At 43.0% G+C, this 23,339-nt stretch overlaps 1 protein-coding gene across 4 annotated transcripts in view; it reads right to left on the reverse strand.

Annotated features, from left to right (window-relative positions):
• Nucleotides 1–702: 702 nt before the first annotated feature.
• Nucleotides 703–23,339, reverse strand: part of DDX3X (DEAD-box helicase 3 X-linked) — a 35,430-nt gene continuing 12,793 nt past the window's right edge. For 2 of the 4 annotated variants that reach the window (XM_054005730.1, XM_054005713.1), the window contains 14 exons: nucleotides 23,175–23,298; nucleotides 21,413–21,574; nucleotides 21,227–21,326; nucleotides 15,312–15,447; nucleotides 12,052–12,137; nucleotides 10,883–10,981; nucleotides 10,640–10,800; nucleotides 8,497–8,641; nucleotides 8,242–8,386; nucleotides 7,706–7,887; nucleotides 7,500–7,617; nucleotides 5,655–5,811; nucleotides 3,930–4,078; nucleotides 703–3,244 (listed from right to left, as the gene is read on the reverse strand). In XM_054005730.1, the coding sequence (XP_053861705.1) occupies nucleotides 3,159–3,244; nucleotides 3,930–4,078; nucleotides 5,655–5,811; nucleotides 7,500–7,617; nucleotides 7,706–7,887; nucleotides 8,242–8,386; nucleotides 8,497–8,641; nucleotides 10,640–10,800; nucleotides 10,883–10,981; nucleotides 12,052–12,137; nucleotides 15,312–15,447; nucleotides 21,227–21,326; nucleotides 21,413–21,574; nucleotides 23,175–23,298 (1,850 nt within the window). In that variant the 3' untranslated portion in view covers nucleotides 703–3,158. Of the gene's footprint in view, nucleotides 3,245–3,929; nucleotides 4,079–5,654; nucleotides 5,812–7,499; nucleotides 7,618–7,705; nucleotides 7,888–8,196; nucleotides 8,387–8,496; nucleotides 8,642–10,639; nucleotides 10,801–10,882; nucleotides 10,982–12,051; nucleotides 12,138–15,311; nucleotides 15,448–21,226; nucleotides 21,327–21,412; nucleotides 21,575–23,174; nucleotides 23,299–23,339 lie in introns of all 4 variants that reach the window. The other 2 variants (XM_054005721.1, XM_054005709.1) reach the window with 1 other exon arrangement.

Here is a 23,339-nt window from a genome sequence, read left to right on the forward strand (position 1 = left end):
CTACAGTAAATTGGAGAGTCAATCTGCAGCTGTAACATTTACCAAGAACACTCCGATCCTGGAGATTTTTAAGTCACAACACTTTAAGACCATTAAAATAGCTTAACTTTTTGCTATGCTCTAGTCTCTAGGGGAAATTAGGGCTTGGAATTTGCAACCCCAGGGAGGTGAAGCCTAATGTGACTAACATTGTCACAGCCTCCCAATTCTAGGAGACTCTAAAAAGTAGAATAGCTATTACTGACGGCCAGTGGCCAGCAGCTCTGCTGTTCCCCCCTCTCCTACCCACTGCATACCTAAACCCCAGTTTGTGATGGGGTCCTCAGCTTGTGGCGATCTTCCTCAGTTTCAGTAAGTTGTGTCCCCTGGCCAGATCAGAGACTTTTAGAGCACCTTTACGTGGCATGCAGAGGCTGAAGTAAAGTATGGTGGAAGAACCCCCCCACCACCTTCCATGTCTACTTACTGCAGAATACAGATCTCTCATATACTACTGAGGCAACATCTGCCCATCTCAACTGATAGGACAACTCTGCCACTATATTTTGTACTAGCATAAATGTGTCAGGTGCCAGATGGTTCGTTATCTCAGCCAGCACTTTAATATGTGTTACAAAGTTGCAAGATCAGAGATTGCACCAAATTATTCAGTTTACAGGCATGATACGTGAAACAGTGACGCTTAAAAATGAGTGGACTCTGTGCAGTTCAACTTTTTATTTTAATAAAATCAAGAGTAATGCACAGCACATGCAGTGCTAGCATCTAAACTAATACAATAAGCAATTACTAAACCTACAGTGACTTGAAGTTGAATTTTTACATTCAGCAAGTTTAAACCCATTCTTTGCATATGATTTTTAATCCTTATTTCTGAACTGAAAATATTGCTGGCTGATAAAACTTGCTAAAATGCACAAGTCACTGATTATGCCAATACAACAAAGATAACCACATGTTTGAGGATTGCAATGTGCCAGACATTCACTGAAAAGTAAAAAACAAAAACAAAAAACCACACACAACTAAACAAAACTCACGCAAACAAACATCTGAGAATCTGGACACTTCACATCAGTGTTTAGAAGTGTTTCATTAATATCTTAAGACAAGTGTATCAAAACCTTGGCATGTTTAATTTTAAGTTGCCAATTTTTGTTTTACTATCAGAAAGTTATGGCTACACTGCCAATGCCGGGTCTGCTTAATTTGACTTAAGAGTTTAATAGGACTTAAACATTAAAAGCTCACACTACCCCGAAATATATAATTTCACGCATACGGTGACATTCAACATTCAAGTGCCAGTGTTTTTGTACTGTCTTTTGGTCAAGTTTCTTTAAACTTTCAAAGAATCACTTTTAGGCTTACAAAAATAAATATTTGTCAAAAATGTTCAATAAATATTACACAAAACTAGCAGCAAAAAGTATCTAGAAATCTCGTGTGCAAATAGTTTTCTTCCCAGCTATCATTCCCATGGTCCCAAATAAATTTTAGAATCTAGTTCCTTCTCCTTAGACAAGCTGCGTTCAATCTCCAAGAGACAAAATAAGATTGGAAGTTAAGGACACGCACACAAGACATATATAAAATTCTCTGAATGTGCAATAAAAGAAGTATTTTGTAAAAAGTTATGGGCAAAATGTACAAGGGCCTAAACCTAGACTAATTGAAATAGCACCATAACAAATGACCTCAATACTGTCAAGTGCACCTACTTAATAAAAGTTTTAGAACAAGGCACAATACACTTGAAAAAATCTATTGCACTTTAGGAGATTTTTGCCATTTTCCTATGCCACTGTAGATTAAGAGTTGATAATGGCTCTGGCCACAAAAGTTAGCACAGAAATTCCAAGTGGCAGAGGCATTTTACTGGTGGACAATACTTATCTTTGGCCAGATTTAGCATAAACAGACTATAAATACAATGGAAACCTATGCAACTAAAACTGACTAAAACTGCACTTTAATAGCAGAATTGAAACCTTGTGCAGTTATGTACATTTCCAACCTCTGTGATCTCAAGATTTGTTTGTTACTCTTCTGGAGCCATTTTACAAAGTCTACAGTAAGCCAGTTTAACATCTCAACGCAGCTTGAACAGAGTAATGTGAATCTGCATTAAAATAAAGCCTGCTGCATAATTCTTCCTGTTCATACCCTCTTGACCAAAAAACATCAACACTAGCATGCGTTATTAGACCAAAATCAGTCAGGCCCTTAAGGAGGACCAGTCACTGTCGTGGTCAGCCATTCTACCATTTCAATTTCATATGGCAGGCATTTTTAAAAAGTCTAAATAGATGAATTCTCCTAAAAACTATTTCAAGTTATCAGACCTTTAAACGCTCCCTGTAATATTCTGCCCACATTTGGCTAGCTCACATTAATGATCTGCCTAAACATTGAAAAAGGAATTGCTGTATTTACTTGCATTAACTTCAAAAACAGTGCTTTTAATGTATGCATGTATCCATACATCATCTCATCATGACTGGAATGGCTTATTAAAGACTATCAGGTTCTAAGTACCTATCCAGGATAGAGTGAGCAAATCAGAACTTTAACTTAGTACAGTTTTGCCACATTAGAAACGAATTCCATTGATATGCTTCAAGATGTTTGTTTGGTTTTTTTCAAATCTGCAAGTATCAAAAGCCCTAATGCAGGCTACCGCATAAGTTTTTGTAATATTATGGATGAATCGATGATTCCTGTTTAAGTTGTATCACACCTGTGTGCCAAGGTTTGATTTTAGCTCAAGTTCAGTAATTTTGATTTTGTCAATAATTGGTATCTTGAGCATTACTGAGCCAACAGGACATCAAAATAAAAGTTGTCTAAAGTTAAAGGCACAGTACATTAACAAACAAATGATCCTCAGTCACAAAATTAGAAATGCAGTTTGGGGTTGGGGGTGGCTGGGAGGGGAGTTAATCCTGACTACAGCAATGGAATCTTCACCTTCAAAATAGGGCTGCTTGTTCCTTTTGTTTCTTCTGTGACCTTGAGCTCCCTTAAAAAAAATTTCAGTGGAGAATCACAGCTGGTAATGTACTGCGAGTTCTTGAAGCTACACAAGGTATAGTCTGGCTAAGTTACATGTGGTTTCCATATTAGCTTGTTTGGTAGGATATCTGCTGCAAGCAGATTCAGTTGCCCCACCAGTCAACCCCCTGGGAGTTATAGTTTCCTCCATATCCATCACTGTTGTAGAAGCCGCCTCCATAGCCACCACCTATTGGGGGGGAAAAAACCCACATCAGCTTTTTCTTAACTTACTAAAACCTTTATATCCTTTCAGTCTACCCCAGGAGTTCTCAAATTGGGGTTGGGACCCCTCAGGGGGTTGTGAGGTTATTACATGGGGGGGTTGTGAGCTGTCAGCCCCCACCCTAGACCCTGCTTTGCATCCAGCATTTAAAATATATTTAACACCATTATAAAAAGTGTTTAATTTATTTGGTGATGGGAGGGGGAGAGATCTGCACTCAGAGGTTTTCTATGTGAAAGGGGTCACCAGTACAAAAGTTTGAGAATCACTAATCTACCCCCTTTTTTGCTTCTTCCCTGAACAGAAGCTTTCTGTGGACCAAAGACACTGTGTGTGGGGTGGGGATGGGGAAAAGAGAAGACACTGAGTATACATATTGTAAAGCTAAGACTAAGATTAGGAAAGCTTCATAATTTTGGGTACCACAATGGAGATTACTGTGCCAGCTAAATCATCCTTTGAATTGTTAAGTTCAGTGTAACAGGCTATAGTAAATTCACAGCCCTTACAGACACATTTGAGAGTTGGCTACTTTATACATTTGTTTTAAGACAAGACCTAGTTTTCCTATAAAAAAAAATTCAGAGCTTGTTTTGAAGCTGCCACCACCAGCTCCCTCCTTTGTATTTGATTCCAGACAGACAATTACCTCCAAATCCTCTGCTGCCTCCATGGCCGCTGCTGCTACTGCCACCACCACCGCTGCGGCTGCTGCTTGGTCGACTACTGCTGAAGCTACTACTGCTGCCACCGCTACTTGTTCGATAGTCTCTGGCACCAAATCCTCCACTGAACCGACTATACAGGAAGAAACAAGAATATTATTCACAGCTTGTTCTTATTGCATTCTACCAGAATGCAATTAAGATAGCAGCTTTGAAAGCTGGGGTAGAGTGTTGTAAAGCTGTTTGAAATGAATGTTTGCAGTGCCCTTATTGCTTAGTTTCAGCACCAGAGTTTGTTGCTTGCAAGCCTCTCATTGCTACTTGGACAGCATGAGACTGTCAACATTCCATTTGAAATAAGCTGAGGAAAAGGTGCTACTGTTCAATCTACGTGGCTTACTTTTCAGTTGAATAAACCATAACCGATTGCAAGAATGTAGAAACCTACACTAATTAACAAGAGTTGCTTTTCTAGAGTTCAGTTCTAGGTCCAATGCAGTACAACCCACCCCTGTACAACTGGGGTAGAGGAAGCAGCTGAAGAGCAGTACTAGCTATTTAAGGAACTAGTGACACCATTAATAATTCACTCCACAAACTGATACCCATAGATCATTAATATGGAAAAAAAGTGACATGAACACTTTTTTTAAATAAAAACAATTATGCTATTGATTTATTCTGCTGCACCATCTAGAGTTGTTTTTCCCTATATGAAGGAGTTCACTCCCTCTTAATCTATAGCCATCTACAAAAATGGCTACAATATCTTCAGCCCCATGTTTACTGGCTTGGAACCCACAGTATAGCACTGCAATAAGAAATATTCCTGTCCAATTAGCAGCAATTCATTTGTTGGTTAATAAGACAGAATAAATATCATACAGCAGTAAAAAGTGTCTCAGCTGATGCAATATGATTGAGACCTTGCTTTATACTGCATAATAGCAGCTTTAAAACAAAATAAAAAGCACATCTATTCTATTCCAAGTGGAAAAGCACACTTTTGTTGCCCTTCCAACATGAATAATCCTGCTTCCTTTAACTTGTAAATAAAGCAAAAGCAAATTTATGGGTGAACACTAAAGATTCACTACAATACTAAACAAATAGCCCCATTCGCTAAATTAAAAATGGTTAACTTGATAAACAAATTCATCTTCTTAACAGCTTATCAGAACCCACTTTACAGTAAATCTTGAAAGTCCAGTTTGTCAACCCTTTCTAATGTTTAAAAAAAAAAAAAGGTCTTTGTCTTACTTGTTCCTCATCCAAAAATGATTATCCAGCTCTTAAAAGATCAGTTTAACTGGATTTTGGAGATTTTCATAATAGGACATTTTAGCATAGAGGGGACTTAAATGACAAGATGTGGCTTCCTAGGAGGGGCTCAGTTTGAAGCAAACTGAAGAAAAACTATTTCTAATGGAAAAGCAAATTCTCAGATAATTTGTATTTCCAACTCTACTATAAAGGAAGGTAAATGTTAAGACCAACAACGTGGGGCAATTTAGAGGAGCCAGAGTGCAATCATAGCGACAGCAGTACTAAAATATATCAACATGGAAGACAGTTTTAGCTAACTCGCCCATCTGAAGTGTAATTAAAGCAAAGGTTTAGGCAATAGGAACCCAAATTTGCAACCATGGGACTGGCATGAAATTGATTATGCCCTTAAGTAGTCAGAGTCCTAGTCAAGTTACACTTACCTCTTCGAACGCCCACGACTGCTACCACCCTTATGAATCTGCTCATAAGCCATGTTTTCCAACCACGATGGTACTTCCTGTTTAGCTTCAACAAGGAGATCTAGCAAGTCCTTGGTGATGTTTATGTTCCTCTCATTGAAGAATGAGGTGGCAAGGCCTTAAAAAAAAAAAAATTATTCTCAACATGGTATGATGCTTCAAGTACAAGTTCATCTGAGCTACACAGAAATAGTGTCTTGAACAGGAGGACAAAAAAAAATAGAGTTAGTTGGTGGGTTTTATATTAAACAGGCTAGTACTGAACTTTAAAGATACTTGAAATTGGTCTCGGGACAGGAAGCTGCCTAATAAAAGTAAGTATCTGTCAGACACCACTAGGCTTGAAGGACTGCATGCAAGCTTGCTAGTTTCTCTTTACTTGAGGTTTGATATACAAAACTTTAGAATACTATGTAATTGGGGATCAGGTAGGAAGATACCTAGCAGATGCAGAATTCCCTCTGAGATTTACAGTAAGTCAGCCAACATCCAAATGATATTGGTTCCCATTTCCTTCCCTGGGAATTCACTTTGAGCGCTCTCTCTCAATGAAGCAGAAGTGTCAGTGAGCCTTCTCTTGTGGCACGTTGCTTTATTAACCTGTTAGTGAACCAGCCTACAGGACTTGGTATAATTTTAATCCAGATTATGGTGTTATACCAGCCCTTGCAGCAACGACTGCATTCCAAATACTTTTATTTCCTCATTTATATTGATTTGTGTTTTACCAGAACATGCATAAATGGCAGTTGGTCCATGTGCACCTGCATGCAAGAATGTAGCAGCTTTTTTTTGTTTTGTTTTTAAGAAAGAAAGCCAACTGGAACTCTGCTGTACTGGTTTCTAGGGCTGTCAACTGCATGTGTTAACTGATAAATTAACTAAAAATGTAATCTATTAAAATGGATTAGATTGGTATTGTTTTAACAGTGTGCAATTAAATTCATTTTTGGATTTTTCTCAACATTCAAATATATTGATTTCGATTACACAGAATACAAAAGTGTACAGTGCTCACTTGATTTTTTATTACAAACATTTGCACTGTAAAAATGATAAAAGTATTTTCCAATTCACCTCATACAAGTACTATGGTGCAATTTGTTGTGAAAGTGCAACTTACAAATGTAGTTTTTGTTGCGTAACTACACTTAAACAAAACAATGTAAAAAACTTGAGCCTAGAAGTCCACTCAGTCCTACTTCTTGTTCAGCCAATCACTAAGAGAAACAAGTTTGCTTACATTTACAGGCAATAATGCTAGCCTCTTATTTACAATGTCACCAGAAAGTTAGAACAGTCATTTGCACAGCATTTTTGTAGCTGGCATTGCAAGGTATTCACATGCCAGATATGCTAAACATTCGTATGCCCCTTCATGCTTCGGCCATCATTCCACACCGATGATGCTTGTTAAATTAAATGTGTGACTGAATTCCTTGGGGGGAGAATAGTAGGTGGTCTGCTCCATTTTACCCACATTCTGCCACATCTGAAACTGCTATAACGCATATATGATGACCGAGCACACGTTCATTTTAAGAACACTTTATTTGTGTTTTGTCAAACAGGCAGTGAAGAGAGACTGAAGCAATAAGACTTGCATGGAATTTTGCTCAATTTAATAAAACTGGAATTAAGATTACTGCTGCAAAGACTAGAAGTGGGTTTGAAGCAGTAGCTCAAGTAAGCTTTGTTTTGTAGTTTGAGTTTACTCCATTAGCTAATGTATATAGTGTTACTTATGACCCACTGGAATACTAATTTGAAGAGCATCTTTTAGTAGACAATGCACTTGAGTCTTACCAAGGTTTCCCACACGGCCTGTACGACCAATGCGATGTACATATTCTTCTATGTCACTTGGCAAGTCAAAGTTTATGACATGTTTCACATTTGAAATGTCCAATCCTCTTGCTGCAACCTAATGGTGAAGAAGTTCAACTGTCAGCTCCTAGCAAAGCTTCACAAGAACGAAGTGAAAAACTAAACGTCTTAAGTTAGACACTTACTGCTGTGGCAACCAGAATTGGGCTTCTGCCTGAACGGAACTGGTGTAGAGCTTCCTCTCTGTCTCTCTGAGAGCGATCTCCATGGATGCTTGTACAAGCATATCCTTCATGGTAGAGAAAGTCCTCCAGAGAGTCAGCTCCCTTTTTAGTCTCCACGAACACCAGAGTTAGTGAATCTTTACCTAATGCAAGAAGTTAAAACCACAGATTTGCCACCAGCAATGCTACATCTGCAAGTATTTAGCACCCCCCCCCCCCCACCATGTGGTAAAAGGCAGTTATCTTCTGCTCCAGTTTAATTGCGTATTACATTACTTCATTCAATGAGATGAGTACCAAGGCAACTCCCCCTCCCATGATGTTTATATTACCCAAGTAGTTTATTTGCATGCATACTGTTTTAAGTCAAAGCCAAAACATTCACAACATATGAAAAAACAGGGAGGAAAAGACTAACAGCTTTTCCTCCACCTAACATAGATTCTCATTACCTGAGCCATTAGAGCTGTGTTGAAATTCTCCCAAACAGTCTTTACCTGTGGCATTTAGCAGGTCAAGCAGAAATGACCGTTTGTCTGACTCTTCCACCCACACTACTTTCTGTGTGATGTTCTCAGATGTAGAGCCAACTCTGCCAACAGCCAGAAAGATATATTCATCCAGGAAGTCACGGGCAAGCATCTAGAGGTAGACAAAAAAATTCCCACTGTTTTCCCCCACAAAGACTGGGCGAGTTCAGAAAGTACTTACATTAAGCTTGTAGGTCAAAAAAGCCTCAAGCCAGACAGTACCTGGATTTCCTTGGGAAAAGTAGCACTGAACATCATGGTATGACGAACTCCCTTTGGTGGCATAGTGTCTTGTTCAACAATACGGCGAATTTGAGGCTCAAACCCCATATCAAGCATGCGATCAGCTTCATCCAGTACCAGGTATCTGGGAATAGATGAACAGGATCAAAATTGCTTACAGTGAGGAACACAGGTTTTTTTTTTTTAAATTACCATATATACTCGTTCATAAGCAGAGTATATATGGTAATTTGAAAAAATATATATTTTATACCAAAAAGATGCATCAAAGATCAGGGGGTCAGCTTATAAATGAGTCTACAACACAATTTGAGGATTTTAAACTCTACAGAATCATTGAATTGAGTATCTAATACAGAGATTGGCAACCTTTGGCACGCAGCCTGCCAGGGTAAGTTGCCTGGCCTGCCAGGCCAGTTTGTTTACTGGTCGCATCTGCAGGTTCGGCCGATTCGGACTCCCACTGGCCGCGGTTCACTGCTCCAGGCCAATGGGAGCAGCAGGAAGTGGCGGACAGCACATCCCTCGGCCCGTGCTGCTTTCTGCCGCCCCCTTTGGCCTGGAGCAGCAAACCGCGGCCACTGGGAGCTGAGGGGCTCTGTGCCTGCAGACGCTCCAAGTAAACAAAATGTCCCGACCCACCAGTGGCTTACCCTGACAGTCCGGGAGCCAAAGTTTCCCCAACCCCTGAAATATAGGGTCGGCTTATGAAAGGGTCACGCAGTTTTTGCTATTTTTACCTATTCATTTGTGTGTGGGGAGGAGGGGGGTGTCCGCTTATAAACGAACGGGCTAATGAATGAGTACATACAGTAGTTTATCCCCACACACAAGCCAGGCTATTTAAAAAAAACCAATTTGCAATTAAATATTTAATGCAGTATGCCAAGATTATTCAATGACTGCTTGTATGACCTGACGTTAGTTGGGAAGTATTTATGAGCTATATGTAGTTTTAGATGACATAACTACTCAATTTAACAGCACTAAGGCATGCTTTTACAAATGTTTGACAGCTAGTTTGGCAGTAAAATTCTTGGAGCACACAGCATGATCATTCCCATAGGAACCTCAGCTTAGAGTAGGGGTTCTCAACAAATTTTTTGGTGGCCTCAGAGTGTGACCACCAACTCTTGCTTGCTCTAACAATTTTTCCTAAAAATACTAATTTTAGGGGAAAAACCATGCACATAAATATGTCCAAATCATTGTAATTTATGAAGGGTTTGGGGGGGTTTGAGCTAACAGTAATAAAAATAATGTACAGTGGTCTCCATTCTTTACCTGACCTAAAGAGAACAGAACCAAGAGTAAGGTGCTTTGCATGTTCTTATCTTTTGTTGTTTTGCTGGCTTTTTAATAAAGATTTGCTAGCTAGCAGCCTGCTGCTGTGAAGTGATATTGTAAGTTTGTTAATATTTTTCACAGCAGCAGGCTTGCTAGCTAGGAGGCAGTGAAATGCAGTATTAAAACTTACAAATATCACTTTTCACAGCAGATTCACTCAACCCTGGCAAGCTGGGGGACAAATTAAGCTGTGGATGGGGAGGTGGGTAGCAAGGCAGCAGGGGCCAGCTGTGATTTGGAAAGGGGGGGCAAACCCAACCCTCCTCTCTTCTTCTCTTCCCCCCCCCCCCCCATCACGACCCAGGAGGCAGTGGACCCAAGAGAAGGCCCTGGTGGCCATGTTTCAGAAACACTGGCTTAGAGTGTCTCATCCACAGCATGCTAGATTAGTACAAGAAGCAAGTTTGTAGGAGACTCCTAAATAGGTGCAGGCTGCTGGAGAGCCATTATCTGAATGTGAGACCAGAGGAATATCGGGTGGGGGGAGGAAGAAAAGAGAAATGGTGTTATGCAACTACTGCCCTGTTTTAGAACCTGGGAAGTGTTCATTATTCAAACAGGCATAGATATCACAATACAAATCCCATATAACTGTTCAACTAGTAAGCCTTTCCTAAACGACTGTCTAGCAAAACATGAGAAAAATCCTATGGATTGCTATTTACATTTATATGGTTTTTTCAGTTTAAAAAAAACCAACAGCTAAGTTCCAGGATCTTGTCAGAAATGCTATAGACATTTGTAAGACAGTCAAATTCCAGATCACTTCACCTACTTGCAAAAGTCCAATCCAATCTTCCCCCTCTCCATCATGTCAACCAGACGTCCTGGAGTTGCCACAAGCAAGTGACATCCACGTTCCAAGTCACGGATCTGTTGACCAATGTCAGCACCACCGTAGACAACACAAGGACGAACTTTGGAACGATATGCAAACTGTAAGAACAGAACTAGTTATTTTCTGTTTTTTTTTTTTTTAAAAAAAGCTCATATTATACAGACAAGTTGCCAAAGATACCTTTCTGGCTTCTTCATAGATCTGCACTGCCAGTTCTCTAGTTGGAGCCAGGACTAGAGAGATTGGGTATTGCTTACGGCGTCCATACCTTCCATTTTCCTGAAGGAAAACAGAATAAATACTTCCAATTTAAAGAGTTGAAACTAAAGCCATTTCAAACCCCAGGCACATCCTTCCCCCCACAATTCTGAAACTTTCTTGCCACCAGCACGGCAAGGATCCACCTCTTGGCTGAGCACGGATCAGACAAAATGAAGCATCTACAGCTTTCTTTGCCCTAAATTGGACCACTACCTGCAATCAAGGCTCTCAAGGCTATTTATATTCCAAAGGACCTGTTGCTATGAGTTGTTAAAAAGAAGTACAGGAAGTCTTCCACTGCAGAAAGTCTCAATCATACTTTAGGCATTGGTTCTGAAGACTTGTGTCCCAGCTACACTATCAGGGATGCAAGGTGACAATGCTAACAATAAGTCTTTAGAGAGCAGAACTACGGAGATTTTAAAGACTCCCTGTGAACACTACTTATTTTTAAGTCTTACAAAAGGGATTCAATACTCTGACATTTTTTATTGGGGAAGGGGGGGGGAATCTTATTACACCATGGAGTAACTTTACTTAGAAATAGCCACATTTCAGTGGCTACAAGACATGCTTATTACCAGTATGGTTTTTTCAGCCTTCATTCTGGAAGCCACACTGCAAGAGATCCTTTCATACTTCTATTATCTGACTAGTCCTAAAGAAGAGTTTAGGCCCTAGACCATTAAGAACAGCTCTGTAGTCCTCCACTGGCCTAAACTGAATTGAAATTTGGCTTCAAGCAGTTTTGTTTTAAGGTCTTCCTCTTTGAGTGTCTGAACGAAGACCAATTTGTTCATTAGATGGTTATGTTTGTGAGCCAATAACCCCACTCCCCCCCCCCACACACACCCCGCCTGTAAGTGAGCAGACAAGCAACAAATGAGCAGCTCTGAACCTTCCCTCTAAATTATTGGGGGTAAGAAATTGGGCACAGGCCTCTCTGAAACAGACTGTTAGTATGACTACTATAATCAGACATATCTAGAAAGAACAAATATTAACAGAAAAATTGCAGGCAAGAAAAGCATCCTGCGGGAGACTGAGCTGGTTTTAACGTTTCTGGGACTGCACATCTCAGAACTTGCCTTCATAGCCCTCAAAGCATCACCGGGACCATCTGTATAGATCTGACTCAATATTGGTAGAAGAAATGCAGCAGTTTTCCCAGAACCTATTAAGAAATACAAAGGTTAATCTTGACAATAAGAGCATCAATACTTCCACTGAGTTATCAGCTGCAACACCTTACACAGTATTCCAAACAACCTAGCTGAACTAGACTGTGCTCCTGACATTGTTAACAAGGCAAGAGATAAGAGTTGTGTTTGAGATTTGTTGCTCATGTCCATTCCATTGTAGGTGTGGGCTTACAACATGTGCCAGTGCTGGAAGTCTCCCCGCATCCCCCTGTGGTATCTGTAGATGACTGGCTCTGGTGTGGCGCATGTATGCACTGGTATAAGGGGTGGGACCGGGCCCCGGATTGGTGGAAAGGGCTATTAAAGGCCCTTCAGGAACCCAATTGACATCTCATGCGAGAATACAGATTTACCCTGGACACGAGGATGGAAAGCCAATATGGCTGCTGGGCACACCTTGACTGAAGAAAAGGCAAAGCCCATGTGCTTTAAATGAAGCAAGTAATCCAAAATGAACTGTAAAGACAACAGGGTTGGGGAGATGTTGCGCTTAGATGCCCAGCAGAAGTGTTTCCACTTTGCCAGGTTAGTTGCTCTGCTGGAGGGCTGCTTTCCAAGAGAACTTGCTGTACCTGACTAGAGTGCATGCAGCATCCAAGCCATGAAGTAAGACTGGCTCCTGCATGCCAACAATGATCCTGTGACAAGGTGGGTATAAAGATACTATGTCCCCATTAAGGGTATTTTCATGCTGTCCCCATCTCCAAGTGGGCAGAAAGGAACATGTCTACCACATGGCTGTAGTGATTTTCATCACTCCCTTGTGCTCCAGCAATGCCACCCTGGTGGGGGGCTGCTGCACTCAGTACATCAAACAAGGAGTCCAAGGACCGTGCCAACTCCTTGACTTCCAGCCACATGTTCAAGGATGCCCTCTTCAAGAGCTCCTGGTGAGCCTTGGCATTGTCCTGGGGGAAAACCAGGTGAAAGGGCTCTGCTATTGCCTCATTAGGTGAAGATGAGGAGGCAGGTATGGGTCTGCCAACCCTGCGGAACCCAGGGAGCCTGCTCTGACTCCATGTCAGAGACTGAGGCAGATGAGAGGGTATTGCTGACAGTCTGTCGGATACCCAAGGCTGACCTATGCCCTTGCAATGGTTGGGGAAATCCCTAGGGGTTCCAGAGTTACCAGGGGCAGGCCACTGGCCCATGGGTCATGCTGTCACTGGTGGCCCAGCGGGGAATGCTGGTGCTCTTGATGGGTGGTCCTAGCCCACGGGCAAGATCTCCTTGCTGTTGTAGCCTGAGGAGGGGGATACATGTCTGGTGGACTAGGACAGTGCCATGGCCACCTGTCTACCCCAATCCTGTCAGTTCTGGTCCCAAACCTCTGCAGAGGATCTGTACGAGGGCAATGGCTCTCAGTGCCGTGATCTTGGTGCGGATACCCTGGTAATTGACGCTTTATGTTTACCGAGTGATGCTGTTCTGTCGAGCAGGAAGCTGAGTGAGTAGACTGATATGCTGGAGGGTGCGGACATGCTGGTGGTGAACTGTACTGTTGGTCCAGCAACAGAGCTCTGGGGACCGGTGCCTCAATCCTCTGGATTGGTGCCATGTGCTGGAGAGTGTCTTGGGTGCTCCTAGCACCAGGGCTCTGGGAATTGGTGCTGCGCCTCTGTGGGTCTGCACCAGCCTGCTGGCTATCACTGCCTTGAGCCCAGGGACTGACACCAGGAACTCTGTGGCAGGCAAGCCAACTCGTGTCTGTGGGCTGATGGTGCTGCTCAAGCAAGTGCTGATGGGACACCTTGTGGCAAGGAGTGGCGCAGCACTGATGGGGACTGTTGGAAGGGTAAATCTGCTTTGGGACCCTTCCAACAGGGCACATCCATAGCCTTAATGGCCTGAAGGGCCTCCAGCATAGATGACACCATCAGGTGCAGAGTGCCTCTGCCACTCCCTGGGGTGGCAGGTGGATCTTGAAGTGGGCTTAACCACTCAGCCCTCATGGGTCTTTGCTATTCTCCGGCCCTCTCCTTCCCTTTAATGGGACACAGGAGAATGTCCGCTCCCAGACTTTGCCTTTTAGCCAGTAGCAGGGGATGGGGATTGGTGCTGGTCTGAGGCCGGTGTCAGCAGTGTGCTTTGCACAGAGGCTGCAGTGCTAGGAGCAGAATCCAATTTGGTTGGTTCTGAGGCTGGAGTAAGGGCCGACTCCATAAGGAGCACTCAGACAACTATCTCACTCCTTTTTGTTCTGTGCTCTGAAGCTCTTGCATGTGACACTTGTCACTAATGCAGGTTTCCCCTAAATACTTCAAACAGCTTCTATGGGAATCACTGACTGGCAAGTGTTTCTTGCAACAGGCACATTTAAAGTCCAGGGCATGCCCTGTCCTTAGGCTAAGTACCATTTGAGACTAACAAATGAACATTAAATCCACAGTAAGGGAACTATAAAATAAACCTAAAATTTCTAACTATATACAGAAAGTTCTCAACTGTGCCTAGTTGTGAGGAGTAAGCCTAGCGAGGCAAGGAGATGTTCCACCACGGTCACTGGCAGTAAGAAGGAACAGAGGGTCGGGGGAGCTGGCAATGCGCTTCTACTGATGTATATGCATGCCACTCCAGAGGGCATCAGAGCTGGGCCCCCTTATGGATACCACTGAGGGAAAAAACTTCTGGCACAAGTGCATGTGGCAAGTGCATACACGCCCCTACAATGGAATGGACACGAGCAAGCACTTGAACCAGGAACTCAAGGCTGAGTCAAGGCAGATAATTTTACTCCCCCTACCTTTCACTACATTCTGAGTTAATACTGATCTCACTTGGGCAAAAGGAACCATCTTCTGCCATTAAGTTATGTACAAAAACCTTAAAAATGCCATATTCTAAGTACTAAGAGGCACCTAGCACCCACAGAGGAGGGCATGACAAGTAAGTCACCTCACCTCTATAACTGGTCAATCCAGATTTTGTGCTAGTGTGTTCTTGCTCTAAGGATAGCAGGCTACAGTTCCCAGTATGTGGGAAATGCAGGAGGAGGACTAAGTTTGTCTGTCATGAGCAAGCAGTTCGTTCCTTTCCTTTTAGTGATTTTTATCATCTGCAGCTTGAAGATTTGATCCAATTCTCACCCCCATTTCAAGCTGAACTGGAAAGTCAATATTGTTATAGGTGCAAGGTCAGAAACCTACCTGTCTGGGCACAGGCCATCAAATCTCTCTTGTCCTTGATGATAGGTATAGCATGTTTCTGAACTGGAGTAGGACGGGTGTAGCGAGTGAGCTCAATGTTGCCCATGATAATTTCTCCCATGTCAAGGTCACTGAACTGTAACAGACATTTGGGGGGGGTGGAGGGGAGAAGTTAGTGGGAAACTGACTTCAGAACCTTCTCACTGAAAATATAGCTCAGCCCAAGTGACTCATGTATCCATAAGATTAATCTGCTCAGTACATGTACACAAAAACACAATTTAACAGGATTTTAAACTTGACATATTAAAAAGACAAACAAGTACTTGGTTCCTCTTTGCTTCTGTATAAGCAGCATAAAAAATTAAGACTAAGTAGAACTCTTGCATCAGAAGTCAGGCTTCCAAGCAAATGAGACCTATGCATAACCAGAGACCACTAGTTCTGATCACGTGACATCCCATCTAAAAACTCCTATAAAACCACACACACACACACCCCATCCCTACAATTGAAGCAAGAACAAGCTCTTGCACCACTTCTATAAACCAAGATATCCTCCAATAAAACCTTTCAGGCTTTTAAGTTGCCAAAACACCAGCCAGTAGCAGAAGAGCATCACTAGGTTCCTTCTCTGCCCCTTTCCCATGAAATCTGTCTTTAAAATACTGCAGTGGTCCTTAATGCAGAGTTTAATCTTGCACAATAGACCAGTGTGTTAAACTGAGAAACCTGCAAGTCATGATCAGTTCATCATAAAGAGATGCCAGAAAGGCAGTCACTAATCAGATATAGCAAAAATTTATTAGTGGTCTCAAAGCACTTGTGGACTGACTACATAGCAGGTCTCCTGATCATTGGCATACTGGCAGGCCATCACATGCTGAGAACAACAAAAGTCATCTGTTATGACAAAACACTATTTACACTGCTGGTTGCCTGACAAAAACCCAGAAAGCTGTGTTCACCTGTTACCCTATTTCACTGAAGAGTACAATTTATTTATCTGTACAGTAACTGAAGTTTGAGATGTTTTGTCCCTATGGGTGGTCCATCACAGGATGCATGCACTCATACACTCTCGATCAGAGAGTGCAGTCAGCAGTACCCACAGGCCCAGACCTATGACCTTTACATACTTGTGCCCTGATGCAAAAGGCATCTAGAGGAGCAGATCTGCCACCACTTCAATTCCTTCTCAGCCACAAAGCTCAAGATGGCACCTGTACAGTAACAGAAGTTACTGAGATAAGTAACCTGAGATGTCGCAATGGCTGCTCCACTGTAGGAGACTCCCAAGCAGTAACTCAATACAGAGGCAGTTTGAGGCGGCTGATCTTAGCATGGTTCTGATGACAAAGGCAGTGTCTGCCCTGGAAGCAGGTAGAACAGTTACTGAAGAATGGAGGACCAGGTTGCTTTCCTGCAAAGGTCCATGATAGGTTATTGAGGTAGATTGAGCAGTTACTACAGAAGGGGGGGGGGGGGGGAAGAGAAGAGGAGGAGAAAGAGGAACTCCAGCAGCTTTGTAACAAGAAACCCACTACAATGGTATGAATAAACATTGGCTGTTCCTTTGTTCCTTATTCAAGAGAATGAAGGAACAAGAGTCCAGAATAAGCCCTGGAAGATCTTTTTCTGGCAAGGCAGATGGTATGGGAACTTCTTACATCCAGAATATGGAGGCTAGCCTCCTCCTCCAGAAATAAAGTCTGGGGTAAGATGTAGACAGACAAATGTCCCCATTGATATAGAATTCTGAAAAGCACTCAGGCAGGAAACAAGGCTGGGGCATAGGGTCACCTTGTCATGGTAAAAAGATAGTATAGAAAGGGTCAGCCATGAGCACCTCTAAATTCCCTACCTTTCTGGGCAAAGTTTCGGTGACTAAGGACAAAGCCTTGAGGAACAGGTGGAGGAGTGAACAGCTACCCCACAGGTTCAAACAGAGGGTTCCTTAAGTGAAGGAACAGATTATACAACTGGCTAAGGAACCTGGATGTGGCAGGGTGAGTAAAAACAGTCCTTGGACTGGTGGATAAGAGGCTATATAATAGCCGCCAAGTAAACCCTATTAGAGCTTAGGTGATAACCCTGGTGCTTTTTAAATCCAGCGGGTAATCAAGTATATCTGTGAGGAGAGACTCAGAAGGGACTACAGATTGATGGACACACCAAACTTGGAAGCATCTCTACACTTTTGTAGGTTGGTTCTCTCCTTGCTGCTTAGGAGTAGGGACTGAACCTCAGGACAGTAGTCCAACTCTATGCCAGAGAACCATTTAAGGAGCTAGGCCTTAAGGTATAGAAAGGAGATGGAGATGGGTTATGGTACCCGAGTCCTGCTACATCAGGAGATGCGCTACAAGGGCAAGCTAGTAGGTCTAGGAATCATTCTTGCCTAGGCTAGGAAGAGGCTATTAGCATAGCTACTGCTTACTTATTTCTGTTTGTTCAAGGCGTTGAAGATCAATGGTGTGGAAGCAGGCATACAACTGAGTGGCCTAGGGACAAGGAAGGTGCCCCCCCCCTCCCCCCCAATGGAGATTAAACCATTCCCTCAAGAGCAGAAGTGGGGACATTTCACATTGATGGGGCTGCAGAGATCCACTTCCAGGAAGACGGAGTTCCTATTAATGGGCTTAGAAGTGCCTGTTCAGATAACATGCTATGGAGACCACTTAAACAGAACAAGACACCTCCACACACTCATCTCCTTGCTTGCCTCCCTTCTAGGACTTTCACCTCTGGTCCAACCCACACATCTGGTCATACCCTGGACCTGATCTTCAGCCTAAATATTAACAGAGAGCATTACAATCCAGCCATAACCTTGGACAATTACCTCATTATAGCAGTCAAAGACTTCCCAGTGCCTGGGCAACAAACAGAAGTGATCCTGATTCAACCACAAACACTGATGGATTCAATAAAATTCCAACACCTGCTAAAAGGACAACAGGTCCCCACCCATAGGATGAGGAGCCAAGGACTGAACTGTTACCACTCTACACTGGCCTCCAAACAGCCCCTTCCATCCCCACTGCCTACACAAGTGTCCTTTTTTGGATACCCTACAACAAATGGAGGTGTGATTCAGACATGATGAAACAATGAACCCAACCAAAAGCCTACCTGCATTCCTGGAGTTTGGCATATGGACTCATCAAGAAGTTCTGGACACCCCCTAAAGGAGTTCCAAGGAAAGACTCATGAATCCAACCCATACCCTTCCTGGCTTGTGAATGGGTCATGAACACCTGATTCAGAGGAGGAACCTTCTTTTCCTCCTTCAAACATGCAATATTCTGACCAAAGAAACCCACCCTGGATATTTCAATCATACCCATCTACTGCCTACTGTCAAAACTCCCATTCCTGAGCAAGCTCAGAGAAATGAGCAAGAGGCCAACTACAAGCTCATTTAACTGAAGACAGCACTCTAGACCCAGCACAATCTGGATTCAGGCCAGGACATGGGACTGAAACAGCTTTAGAGAGCATTAGCGCCACTTTCAGTCAATAGATAGATACAGGACAGACATTCATCCTGATGGTCTCTTTGCAGCATTCAACACAGCTGACTTTACTAGAGATGTGGCAAAAGTCCAGGGTAATGCACTGAAGTGGCCTGAGTCCTTTCTGGAGGGATGCACCTAAAGAATAGTGATGGAAACTGCACCACTAGAACCCTTGCTTACAGGGTTCCACAAACATGAATTCTTCTGGTCCTTTCCAATATCAACATTCAACTAACAGGTGAACTGTAAGATCACATGGACTCAAGTACAGGAAGATGCAGATGACAGTTCTACCTATCCTTCAGCACACATAACAAGCACCACCAAGATGGCCCAGTGCTTGGATGAAGCTAACCTGGGTAAAACAGGTGATGCTAGTGGGCAGAGAAAATGATTGAGTTCACAATCATGGTACAGATTGCAAGTTCACATTCACAAGTGGTCAGTTCAGTCTAACCTAGGAGTGCACTTGGATTCCTTTGGACACCGTTTCCCATCACAATAGCCACAAGTAATGCTTTTATCATCTCCAGCTGGCCAGGAGACTGTCCCATCATGGTGAAGACCTGGCCTCTGTCATTCATGCCTTTGTCACCTCTCAGCTAGACTACACACCATACCAGGGCATGAAAACACACTTCAACACTTTGTAAACTCTGGCTAGTATAAAATGCTGCAGCTCATCACCTCAGCAACACATGCTACTATGAGCACATCACACCTGTCCTCCTCCACTCTAAGTTGGCTTCCCATAAAATTTTGAATGAAGTTCTAGGTCTGTCCTTATCAAAGCACTCCTTGGTCTAGGCCAGCAGTCTGCAAAAGGGGAGATCAAGAGCCCAAAATAACCAGGGCCAGCATTAGACTTGCTGGGACACACGGCCAAAGCTGAAGCCTGAGCTCCACCCCCATCCAGGGCTGTGGGGCTTGGGCTCAGGCCCTGGCCCAGTCCCTGGTCGCATAGTAACTTGTCAGAAGGGGATTGCTGTGCAATGAAGTTTGAGAACACCTGGTGTAGGCCAAGGATACCTAAAGACAGTGTAAAGTTACAACTAAGACTGTTAACAACTTTGCTCCTCTGGCACAATGTGCTCCTGGTGGAATTCTGCACCACAGCTCATTGACAGAATTCACATCCCCTCACAGAAAAAAAAAAGTGACTAACTGGGAAGCACAGGGAAGCTTCAAGACCCTCTAAAGCAGCACAGGAATTAATTTTGGGCACCTGGAGAGGCAGCAGAAAGGTAAAACCATCAATTGGGGGTGGTGGGTGTGTGAGGGAGAAGAGACACTCCAGCTAGTGGCTCCTACCCTACCCCACCCCAGGCTCTGCTGCTAGTGCCAGCTGGCCAGGACAAGACTTCCCTTGCAGAGGAAGAGAACGACTGGGGCTGGGTCACACACCCTCAAACCTCCCAGCAGCAGCAGGAAGCTCTGCTCCACACCCACCATACTACCCCCTATACTGACCCAATAAGCATCCCACACCCAGATCCCCAAACAGCTGAACCCATACCCCCACCCAACCAACCCTCAGCACCTGGACACCCCCTGTGCAGCATCCCATTGCCCCTGCACCCAGAACCTCCCAAACCTGTGCATCGAGACCCCCCCCCCACTGAGTTGCCCCACACCCAGAACCCTCTCACCCCACACAAGGATCCTGCTGAGCTGAGCCTGTCTGCCCATACTTGGTGTGGAGCAGCAGGGCCTTGTGTTGTGTCGGGTTGGGTGCAGCCTCACTGTTGAGTTGGGAGGGGGAAGGAGGAACAGCTGCAGGGTGCTCCCCACTGCCATGCTGCAGCCTCCACATTTTATTTGACAAAAAATCTGCAGAATTTTAAAATATTGTGCACAGAAACTTCTGTGCACATTTCCCTCAGGAGTACACAATGGAATTCTCAACGAGAAAAAAAATCTGCATAGGAGACAATGCCTTCTCCATGGATGAGGATACATTAGAATGAAGTCTAATGGGCCATAACAAACCTCACCACCTTCTACTCCAAGTGCAAGGTGCATTTCTATAACCTTATCTACTATAAGCACATTGCAACAGGTTTAACACAAACACCAAAACTTACAGACACTTTACCACATATGCTTCTCTCTGGATGAAATCTTTCCTATGATGTAGCTATTAAAGCAACATAAGGGAAGCTGTCAAACAAGTGACTCTCACCATTCATAGCTTGCTTACCAACTGTTCTGTCATGCTTTCTGATTCACTAAAGTATGGTGGATCCACTGTATCAGGAGGAAAAAGTTGCTGGACATAGTTTAAGCACTAGAAGCACCAATTCTCAGATTCATCAGGTTTCACTTGGAAGTGTGCTTACTTGGTATATAGCAACTGAAAATCTAGATTCAATATTAAAAATTTAAAAAGCTTACGCTTTCAATATGTGGAGGACAGTTGCTGCCTGTTGCCTCAACGGGAATGTCATCATATTTCTCAAAGTTAATGCCCGTATTGCCTCCGGAGAAGAGCTCTCTGAAAGCAGATGACAGAAGACATCAGTATTCTACTAGTTAACCTAGATTTGATTGTCATGCCGATACCTAAATGAAGTTACTCACTGTTCCAGACGATCACTTGGTGGAAGTGGTTTTGACCAGTCATCTTCATCTGACTTTTCAGACCAGCGACTATTTCCACCACGGTCAAATCTGCCAAAGCCACCCCTATCACCACGACTGCCAATACCATCATAGTCACCGCCTCTTCCACGGTCCTCAAATCTAAACACAGCAAAACACCTATTTAGAAATCTAGCTCAACAAGGGTGGTTGTTGGACATGCAAACTGAGGCCCATTAGGTTTAGCTGCATATTAATTCCACACATTAGGTAAAATAAGGTAGTGTTATATTCCAAATCTGGAATCAAGTTCAACAAAGTAGGGTGTACTCAACAGGGTGAGCTGGTGTACATTACACATACTTTGTTCGGTAAAAGTTAGTGACTCATGTTTTAGGGGAAAATTTAACAGTGCTGCTTTATACATTAACTGCTCAATTGTTTATAAAGCATAAGCCTAATAATCAAAATAGGAAGCTAACTAGTTATAGGAGTTAAGTAACAGTATTTTAAAAATATTAGGAGTTTGTAAGTTGAGAGAAACTGACATTTACCTGTAGAATGGCAATTCAGAATTCTCCCTTTTACATGTGTTTGAATTACAGGTTTTAGTGGGTACCTGTTCTAGAAAGGTGACAGTTTTGTATAAAGGGGAGGCACATTAAGCAATGTTAATTCATTGAATGTACTTTATAGTAAAAATTCACAACTGGCAAGTTTAACTTGCTCCTACATTTTATTGCTCATACAAATGGAAATTCTTAACTCAAGTACACTTGGCCCTTTGCCATGGCAATGACTGCATTATACAGGCAAGCTCCCTCTTTGTAAAATGGGATTTGGATAAGAGGTAGAAAAGAGTCCTTACCTGGGTTGCGTTTAGTTTTAGGTCTGGTAAACCATGTTTGAGAAAATTCAGGATACAGGACTAACGAGGCGAAAAAGGTCATTCTCACCACACTTGTGCATACAAACATGAGGTGTTTAGAACTGACCAAATAAAGGGAGAGAACCTGCAAGAGTCTTACCCAATTGTTTTATTAAATTCACTCAGATTTTTGTTCTCAGCTACACTTTTAATGAGAAAAAATGTTGAGAACATTCCAACTTCAATTCTGTCATTTTACATTAAGCACTTGCTCCCAATATCTAGTAAGTGTTCACCTGTGATGCAAGCATCCTATTGCCATGCCACAGAAGTGGCAAATCACTACAACTCCAATGTCATTAGCTAGTCCAAAGACTCAAACCAATTCACTCAGTGTTTCTCAACCTTTGTGCTGGCAACCCCTACCTTAAGCTTGGGGTTTCAGCCACCCTGCAGCATGGGGTTCCCAGAATCAGCTGCCTCATGGGGCTGAAACCATGTACTTTCATTTTGTGGGGCCCTAAGCAATTGCCCTGCTTCTTACCCGCTAATGCCAGCCTGCTAATGACCCCAGATTGAGAAACACTGCTTTAAGTTTGATTTAGTTGGGGATTGGCCCTGCTTTGAGCAGGGGGTTGGACTAGATGACCTCCTGAGGTCCCTTCCAACCCTGATATTCTATGATTCTAAGTTATTTACAATACTGCCTATCCTGAAAGGCTAGTTTTCCAAGCAGGGGTCTCATTCTGCTGCCCCAAATTACTAAGTAGCCCTGTTTCCATGTCATATTGAGAACTGAAGCTAGAGGGAGGCAAGATCACAGTCCTACCACAAAACTTATTAGTGCAGATGTAAAAGTTAGTTTTGCTCTGCATGGAGCAAGAAGATACTAACCTTCCTCCTCTTGACCCATTCCCACGTTCACTAAAGAAGCTTGATTTTCCCCCACGGTCACTCCGAGCACCAAAGCTGCTGTATGCATCCTTGTCTCTACCAGAATTCCACCCACTGTCAAATCCTAGACATCGAAAGAAAAGGGTTACTTTTCTAGTCATAAAA

The sequence above is a fragment of the Malaclemys terrapin genome, chromosome 1 (genome assembly GCF_027887155.1).
Source record: "Malaclemys terrapin pileata isolate rMalTer1 chromosome 1, rMalTer1.hap1, whole genome shotgun sequence".
Classification (NCBI taxonomy): domain Eukaryota; kingdom Metazoa; phylum Chordata; order Testudines; family Emydidae; genus Malaclemys; species Malaclemys terrapin.